Source organism: Netta rufina (genome assembly GCF_964035555.1).
Source record: "Netta rufina genome assembly, chromosome: 2".
In the NCBI taxonomy this organism is placed as follows: Eukaryota; Metazoa; Chordata; class Aves; order Anseriformes; family Anatidae; genus Netta; species Netta rufina.
This window is the reverse complement of record NC_140124.1, coordinates 48,079,126-48,089,225: the sequence shown is the minus strand read 5'-3', so window position 1 is coordinate 48,089,225 and position 10,100 is coordinate 48,079,126. Positions and strand designations below refer to the sequence as shown.

The 10,100-nt window shown below is 33.7% G+C and overlaps 1 protein-coding gene across 4 annotated transcripts in view; it reads left to right on the top strand.

Annotated features, from left to right (window-relative positions):
- Positions 1 to 10,100, top strand: part of ATP9B (ATPase phospholipid transporting 9B (putative)) — a 164,968-nt gene that overhangs the window by 103,478 nt on the left and 51,390 nt on the right. For all 4 annotated transcript variants that reach the window (XM_084282525.1, XM_084282524.1, XM_084282526.1 and 1 more), the window contains one exon: positions 8,383 to 8,543. In XM_084282525.1, the coding sequence (XP_084138651.1) occupies positions 8,383 to 8,543 (161 nt within the window). The remainder of the gene's footprint in view (positions 1 to 8,382; positions 8,544 to 10,100) is intronic.

Here is a 10,100-nt window from a genome sequence, read left to right as displayed (position 1 = left end):
CTTACAATTTTTGAGGCAGTCTGGGATGCGTTATGGTTTATGTATTTTTTTTTTATTTAAGATTTTTTATTTTTATTTCCTGTGGGAATAAATCTAGGTGATTGTGGTTGTGTTCTGATAAGTTTTGGACCTGTGATGAGACAGATCTCATGATGAAGTTAAGGTATACACAGCTGAGGAGGAATGAGATTCTAGAAGTCCTCCACAAAAGACAAAATTGCTGCATACTGCCAATGGAGATTCATTTAATTCTACCTTCAGCTTTTCTTTCATGAATCCATCTTCATAACACTTCAGTTGTTTTAATCATATATGTATAGCGTGTACCATGTTACTTAGAATCATAGGATCATAGAATGGTTTGGGTTGGAAGGGGCCTTACAGATCATTTATTCCAACCCCACTACCATGGGGAGGGACATCTGTCACTAGATGAGGCTGCTCTAAGCCCCATCCAGCCTAGCCTTGAACACATCCACAACTTCTCAGGGCAGCCTATTCCAGTGTCTCAACACACACATAGTGAAGAATTCTTTCCTCATCCACATCTACCCTCATTCAGTTTAAAATCATTACCCTTTGTCCTATCCAGGCCCTTGTAAAGTCTGTCTCCATCTTGCTTACAAGCTACTTTTTAAGTACTGAAAGGCTGCAATAAGGTCTTCCTGGAACTTTCTCATCTTTAGGTTAAAAAAAGCAGCTCTCTGAGCCTTTCTTCATAGTGGAGGTGCTCCAGCCCTCTGATCATCTTTGTGGCCCTCCTCTGGACCCACTCTAACAGGTCCATGTCTTTCTTGTGCTGGGTGCCCAAGATAATTCAGTGATAATTACACACACACACAAAAAAAAGTTTCAGGTCTGATTTTCATATATATTTTGTGGAATAAAAAGCAACCTATTATATGCCACTGTTTCCTGATCAAGTTTTTTTCTTGATTTTATTGTATCATTAATGAAATACAATATATTTAATTTAAAGGGAAATAAATTTTCAAATGCAGTTCTCAACTTAATGTTGAGAAAGATGGAAGAAAAATACCTTTTAACTGTCCTTTATTAAGTTTACTTTTGATTTGGGACAAAATGAAATGTTAAACTTCAAACAAGTTTAAACTTCATGAGTTCTTGGCTTAATTTCTTTAATTGAATTCATAATGAAAAAACTTCCAGGTGTGTTTTGATAACCTTAGATCAGACCTCTCTATCCCTAGTCCTGTTTCAAGATGAATTTTTTAAAATCTGTAATAATCTCTGCTAATGCCATAGTTTTGATAGTTTGTGAGTTGTTATAACCGTATTTTAACTAGAGTAAGCAAATGCTGATTTTTTTTCAGACTCATGGTTTTAAGTATGTGCTTAATTTCAAATGTTTTTAAAGAGCTAGAAAATTCTGTTAGAAAAAATCTGAAGTGTGTTCAGATATCTGTATTAAAAATAATTTTTATGCTGGTCTGCATGGTTTGATGTGTAGATATAGTAAGACTTCCCAAAAGTTATGCAAATAAAAGTTTCTATTTGTTTCTTTTATCATCGTTTTTCTTAAAGAAAGTAGTACCTGTTACTGAGCTAGTTTTTTTTTTTTTTTTTTTACTTTTATTACATATATCATACTTTATATATATATATATCAAAATCTATAGATAGATCTATATACACACAGAATAAAAACTTTGGAACCAATTCTCTCCCCTATGGGAGTTTTGAAGTTACTTTGGCACAGCTAATTATTTTCAACTGTGAGAGACTCCTTGGTTTCTTATCTACTATTGTTTGAAAAACAGTCATATCCACTGAGTATATTTTAATAATAGTATGTAATGGGGAAAGTTGCTTATTCTGTATTCTGACCATTAAAAGTACTAATTACATGAAATTATACTGGAAAAGTCTTTGGTTGAACCAGGTGATGACCAAGATCAAAGAAAATACAAGCATTTGTAAAGGCTGCAGATGAACTCTGAATGTCTGTAGTATGAAATCTATCTGTAAAGTTGAAAATTCATTTGATTTCCAGTTTTAAATTGAAAAAGAAAAAAAAATATGCTTAACAGTTTTGTTGTATGAATGATTTTGGTTGTTGAAGTCTCCAATATTACTAGTTTTTTTTAGATTATTGATATAATTCTAAATTGATGGGTGGTCTTGGGGAAAAAAAAAATACAATTTACACCTGATAGCTTTTAATAGAGGGTGGTATGTTACTAGTACAGCAGTCTCTGTATGGATGCCAGAGTTTAAGAAGCCATTGACCTTTTCAGTTTCTTAATAGCTTCTGTGGATGTTTCTAATCAATCGTTCTTGTGTGTGACAAATACATAGCAAAATTGAGGTCACACAGCAGCTGACAACTGGTACCTTAAGATGGTAGTCTATAACTGTACAATGGTATATGAAGTATAACTTTTTGATGAGAAGGAAATGCTATGTTTTCAGTTCAAATTGAATTGCTAAATACTTTTTGAAATAATTCTCCCAGATGAAACGAGGTAAATACGGTTGTACTAGTAAGATCGTATAGAAGTCCAGGTTGCCCTGTAAAGGTAGAGAGGTATGCTTGATTCTGCATTACCAATTGAGCTTTTTAAAACAGTAGCTAACACCAATCTTGAGCACCCTCTGCTGACCAAACTCTATATGGCACATCTTTAAATGCAAAAAAAAAAAAAAATCTTTTTAGCCTTCAGTCAAATTAGACCAAAATACTGAAAAAAAGCAAATATCAATTATTTGGCTTCATTATTATATATACAAATTGATTTTAAAATTATCAAATTGAAGAATATTTAGAGACGTTGGGATAGCATTAAACTCTAGAGCAAATTGTTGGGAAAAAGTGGGTTTATAGCCAAGTGGATGTTAGAATGAGTCACCTTCTGTTTCTCTCATTCAGATCTTTTGATATATAGTGTTTTACTGCAGATACAGTAAGTCATTTGTGTGGTGGTAAATCAGGATGCATTTTAAAGAGAAAGCACACTTAAGGATGTTTTGAAATCTTTAGCCAGTACTTGCCAAAATGAGTGCCTTACTTCAAGCAACTGAGTCCACTATTTAAGAAAAGTTGTGGATATAGCTCATTAGCAGTTTTTATTGTAGCAGACTAGCTAGAGAGAGTTAAGCACTCAGCTTTAAAGACCTGGAGAGGATTTTGAAGTTTCACTTTGAGTATCTAAACTAGGTGATGCTGAGCCTGGAAAAGGCAATATAAAATGGATGATTAAAGGAGGTAGAGAGAGAAGGTTGTTTGAGTTTTCTTAGTTTTCTTGTAGCATTACAGATATTACTAGCTACAAATGGAAATTTTATATCTAAAGAGATTAATTTATTTCAAATGTAGATATGTGGTTAGGAGTAGCTTGCTGAATTAAGAGCAAGTAAATCAGAAGGATAATTCAAAAATGTAATGAACTTTGTTCTATAAGCCTGCAGTATTAATATAATACAAAATAGTTTAGCTTCATCAAAGTGAATACTGAGTTTTATTAAGCTAGCATGAAGAATGCATACTTTTTTGCCAAAGGAAACACAAAATATATTATTGAAATCAAATGGAGTATTTTCTGATACCACTGGAGTAGAATAAATAGCTGAAATTTATTTCAGTTCTGCTAAGTCAAGTAGAACCCCACTAAGCCATCACCATTGCTGCACTATTTCTAAAAGGAATAAGACTTGCAAGAGGTTTTTTAGTGCTTCAAAAATGTTTTCAGGGTTAGTCGTTGCTTTCACAGCTAAACAAATGATTGGAAAATTTGAAAGTGGTTCTGAGAAAAAGCAAGTATGGGTAACATTTTTCAGTTTATGTATTTCAGCGTTCTGTATGCTTTTCCTATTTTGTATCTGCTGCTTAAAAGAATGAGCAGGGTGTTCAAGTTGTAGATATAACTGTGTACAAGTTGTAGATTTTTTTATGTTAGTCAGGAGAGGCTTGTACAGAAACATGTTTGTCAGACTATTACTTGAATACAGTGAATTACGCGAAGGCCCTTCCTAAGCTTGAATTCACTTGTAGGTATTATGAATGATGGTTATGCTATCCCAATGTGGTTTCCTGAATTGTTGAACTGTCAAGAATTAGAATCACTGGACTACCTACAGAAATAACGCATTACAAAAAGCATTTACAGACTCTAAAATTGCTGTATATTTTTAGTGTCAAAGACTTGGTTAAACAGATAATGATCCTGTTTTATATATAGCCTTTAGCACAGGTTAGTAATCTGTTATTTCCAGGGGCTATAAGAAAAAGTCAACAGATGGAGAAAAAAAATCCACAGGGCTTCAGATATATGCAGCCAACTATATACAAATTTATGCGACCACATACAAATTTATTATTTACTTTTTTAATGAAAAAGTGCCATGAACTGCCCATTTTTCTTAGGCAAAGGTTGTTTTTATCAACCTAAAGAATAAAGATAATTTAATTTACTTGAATTTCAGTATTTTTAAATCGCTTTACAGCTTCATCAGATACAATTTTAGACTATAAGTAACATCTGTAATTAATAAGAGTTGAACTAGCATTCAAGGTGTAAAAAAGTTAAGTTCAAAGCATGTATAAAGAATAGTAATATATGTGTATGTGTGTACATATATATATATATATATATATATATATATATATGTTCATAATGCAAGTTAAAGCCAAAGTCTGTCTCAAACATACCAAGAAATATCATTGTAGTCAATGTGGTGTTTGTCAGTGCAGAACCAGACTGATTACTGACATATAATTACCTTCCTGGAGGAGGGAAGTCAAAATACTGCCTTAATACTTTGGAAATATTAAAGTAAGGTGTGTAACAAAACCATTTGAAACCAGCGCTTTCAAATGCACTGGAAACTGTAACTGAAAAACATTACTACATTAGACTAGGTGAGAAATCTTTACTGTTATGCAATATTTAATTATCAAAGTTTGTTTTCTAATGTTCTAGCATAAAAAAAAAATAAAAATCTAAGTGTTTGTTTTCTAATGTTCTAGCATAAAAAAAAATAAAATAAATCTAAGTGTCCAAGGAATATACTTTTTATATCAGAATCATTCTGTTAGTATAACAACTTAACAGCTTCAGAGGATAACCTTCCGCAGAAGTTAAGCATGATCAGCGATAACAATCATCACATCACAGAAAATATCCCAAATTGGAAGGGACCCACAACGATCATCAAGTGAAACTCCTGGCTCTACACAGGACCACCCAAAAATCAGACCGTATGTCTGAGAGCGTTGTCCAAACTGTCCTTGAACTCCAGCAGACTCAGGACCATGACTGTGTCCCTGGGGAGCCTGTTTATTGCCTGACCACCCTGTCAGAGAAACGTATTCCTAATATTCAGTCTGAACCTCCTCAGCACCCTACTATAATGCACACAAATGTCAGGCTGCTTTCAACTTTTGCAAATTAAATTAAGGTTTTTCTTATAAGACAGTAACTTAAACATTGTAGTCCAAAATGTGAAGGTTAGACTTCTAGTAGTTCCTTGCTTCCAAAATTATGTATTTTTAAAAATGTTATTTTTACTTTTTTTTGGTGCAAGTAGACAATACAATACTTTTTACTGATGGTACTAGCCATTATTTTACTGAGAACCATTAGCTATTTAAAACTTCCTACATAAATTAAAGAGGAGCTAAATGGATTTGCAGTTGTTGCCATTAGTAGCATTTTAGATTATACAGGCAATTATTGTGTTCATTATCTTAGAGAAGCCCCTTTGCAAAACTATTGTGGTTGTCTTAGACATTATGTACAAATTTTTCCTTGGAGATTAAAATTTCCAGTGGTGTTTAATTTTGTTAACACGGTTGTTTCAAATAGAACAAATATTATGACAAGTAAAAGAAAATTTGCTTTATTAATATAGGAAATAGCAATAAATGTGGAAAGTTACGTCAGTACTTAACTCATCAGTTTCTTATGTTGTCATAATTATTCTTGTTATGATTATTTTCAAAAGGAAATAAATCACTTTCTTAGGAATATTAACATATTTTACAAATGCTTTGATAAAGTAATAGTACTGTTAGATTGCTACTTTTCCAGTATTCAGGAGAATTTAGAGAATATAAGTGCATTTCTACATGAAAAGTGGATAATTTCATTCAGGTTGCGGAAGTTATTAAGTGGAAAGGAATTATGTTTTAATAGATTATAATAATTTTTTTAGGGAAGGGAGAATGCATTTCTGTTAAAACTTCTTTCATTTACCACCCTGAGAAGAGTTTTGCAATTGCTTTCTCTTGTAATTGTAAATGAAAATTTGAAAATTGTGTATAGGCAATACTATGATCTGTATTAAAAAGGATAACATCATTAGTAACAAAACAAATCTTTTGGAGGAAGAGATTTGTGTGAAAAAATTTCATCATCAAGTGTTTTTTTTTATTCTCTGAATATTACTCCAAAAACATTTTTGTTGATTCCAAATACAGATTTATATCAATTCAGTCTTCATCAATTAGAAAGGTACGAATGCATTGAATTAGCTACATATCAGTGTGCAGTGGACTACATTTAATGTTTCTGTCCAAAAAGTGGCATTCTTTTCAAAGAAGCTCTTTATTCCTTTCTATTATGGGGTGGGGTTTTTTGCAGGGGTGGAGCGGGGGGGGACATTGAGAGGGTTAGGGGAAAGTATTCACTACTATGATGCAGGAAAAAAAAGTGTGAGGTAGTGGTTATGCATATTGCAAGACAGTGATTCTTTATTTTATTACAAAAAAAAGACCAACTCTGGAAGGCCAGATTAAATCATTCCTTTCACTTTTTAATGGGATTTGGATGAATAGAGTAAAATATGCACTTTGCATTCATTGATAGCATCTTTAGGTTGAGGTAATTGAGTCTTTTTTCCCTGACTGAATGAATAATGACTTCATCTGATCCTCAGCGAGGCCTGAAACTTAGGCTGCCTTTGTCAGCGCAAAAAGATCTGGGCTTTGAAACATGCTCTACTTCCCTGGCTTAATTTTTCTTCATTTTAATCCAAAAAACCTATTTTTCTCAATAATTCAAGCATAAACTATGTAGTAGTTGAAGCAGCGGAAATTGCAAGATATTTGTCCTCGTTGTGCTGCTTTTTAAATGCAGCTGATAAATCAGCCGCTGTGGTCTTCAGCTGCCTGGTTCTCTAGGGAAGGGACAGCCCGTGTACAAGCAAGATTGCTGAAATTTTTAAGAACTATATTTAAATGGTTCTTTTGCAGACTGTTTTTTATCTAAGGAAGTGTTATGTTTTACTGGTCTTACTGGCATGACTTAGAGATAAAAAGACATCTGTAACAGGGAAGTTCTTCCTGACATAATTTTTCCCACATATTTTACTGACTACAAGAGCATCACAAAAAGTGGAATATAAATACTTAGCTTACAGCATACATTATTGAAATGGTGAGAGTCTTAGTTACATGGCTTAAAAATACTTTTTCATGGGAAACTGGATGGAAGATAGCTTCACTTATTGTTTTTACTGGAGTGTTTCTAAATTAAACACCTTTTTACCCATGAAAAGTTGAAGTTCTCTCTTACTATTTTGATTTGAAAATGTTTTTTTTTTTCCATTGATTATTTTTAACTTAGCTTGAATAACTGAAAGTTTCACAGAATCACAGAATGGTTTGGGTTGGAAGGGATCTTAAAAGACTATCTAGTTCCAACCCCCCTGCCACAGGCAGGGACACCTCCCAGTAGACCAGGTTGCTCAAAGCCCCATCCAACCTGACCTTGAGCACTTCCTCTAGGCAAGCTGAGAAGTTTCATGTAATTAAAAATTATTTCTATGAGATGAGTTCAGATTTACAGACTGATGTGAGAGTATAATTATGAGTTAAAGCATGCTACTTATGTGAACAAGTCAATGCTCAGTTGCATTTGTCCATTGATTCTTGATTCTACCATCTTTTAGATCTTCCAGCAGTAAATGAGCAGTAGCCACCTTACAAATATAAAATGAAGTGATAGTAGTTTTGCTGCATGCATAACAGAAGAAAATTGTTCCTGCTCATTAGTTCACCTTCAGTTCTTCAGTTGTCTTCTCCACACACCCTCCCCCTGCCTTGTGTTCCTATCCTGGATCAGAAGACAAGGGGAGGGATGTGTCAGAAATAAAGGCATTCAAAAGGCCTGGCTAGGACAGATCACACTGTGATTCTGGGAGTTTTTATTGTCTTGGAGCCAGGGGACATCTGTTAGATGCACACATGGGAACAATAATTAATTCAGTTATCGGAATGCAATTAATTGTTACAAGTGCATGGATTTTTAATAGGAAGAAGAAGGACAGGGTGATTGTTTGCACAGCAAAGTGTAAATTAAAAAAAGAAAAAAGGCAAACATTATGGTTAACTATGGCTATGGTTTTTACTGCTTCCTTTAGGTTGGCTTGCTGGACCTGGAATTGAATCAATTGACCAAGGCCCTGTTTTTGGCTTTAGTTGCACTATCAATTGTTATGGTAACCTTGCAAGGATTTGTAGGCCCGTGGTATCGCAACCTTTTCCGGTTCCTCCTCCTGTTTTCCTATATCATCCCAATCAGGTATGTATAAGACTGAAAGAAAAATACAGATGTCTAATTTCACTGAATGTGGCTTTCTTGAAAGTTATACTTGCTTCTCTTTGTGAAGGAAATTGATCTTATCAGGAAGCTGAAGGAGCAGGTGCCAACAAATCTGCTGATTCTTGAAGGATCACTATACAGAAAACAATACTGTTGTATTTTTTTGTATAATGTTCATCTTGCTGGAGTAATCAGGATATCTAATCCTTTACTAGCATAAATGTATTAATAAGGATACAATCTTGGTATATTTGAGAATGTGGTTTTAGGAAACATGCATTTGAATGAAGTGTCAGGTGTACTTTAGAATTTGACTTCTTTAATGCCTTAAATACTGAAAATATTCAATTTCTCTGGCTAAAATGCTGACTTTATTTTTACTACAACCATGATTAATTTAGATTGAATGCCTTAATAGTGTAGGTGCACTTTTGCAATGGTAAGACATTTAACAGGTGTAACCAAGTAGAGACTTGCCCTGAATTAATTAATTCATTAAGCATGAGTGCTCTATATTCAAATTGCAGATAAAACTGGAACAGGAAATAATATCCATCTGTGTAACCATGTCTAACATGGACAGAGAAGATGTCTAATGTGGACAGAGAAATGAGAACATTGACTCTGAAATGTTTTTTTTTTTTCTTGAATGTGTATTGCATTTGCAAAATTGAAACACTCTGTTAAAATACCTGGTGTTTAGATTAAGGTGGTTGTTAATTTTAGATGTGCTCTGGAACAGTTCAGTTTGGGATACTTCAGCGAGGAGCTGTAGCTTAAACCGTAGATAGATTGAAGACCTATCTCCTCAGGTTTGCACAAAATATTTTTATCTTTGTAGTATAAGGAGGGGGGGAAATGATTTCATTAGGTATTTAATCTAAGCTTACTTAGTTCACATTTTTTATGTATGTATAGCTATGTGAAGCAAACTGCTATATTTAACCAACTTGATACTCAGTGTCTCAAGGATTTATGCTTTTATAGTACTTCCCTGTTTTAAGAGTAGATTCTGTTGTTGTAGGATGGATGATAGTTGTAGGATGGATGTAGAGTCTGGATGTTGTAGGAGGAGGTTCCAGCAATCTGCTGGGGTTTACAGAGATCTCACTGCAAAAACTGCTTCTCTTAGAACAGTTTCCACTTCTTTTGACTGGCTCCTGGTTTTATTTACACCTCCGTGTTTCAATTTTGTGGTATCTTTCTGAATTCTTTCTTCCTTTCTGTGATACTTCATCTATCTTTCTGTGGTATCTTCCTAAATACTATAGTTCTCTTAATTAAATACTATAATCTTCTTTACTCGCTTACTGTTTGTATGATGATGCTGTTTCGGTCATGTTGTCATTCCTGTCTTCCAAGTTACTAAATATTAAGTAGCTTATCCACGTGAAGAGGTAAAAAGAGCTGCATTCAAGTGATGGGTAAAGTTTGCATATTGATGAAAGATGCATTTAATCATCAAAGACATGTACGAGAAGGGGAAAAAGAATATCAATGATTGCTTGTTGTTGTTCACTGTGTTTTTAATAAGCA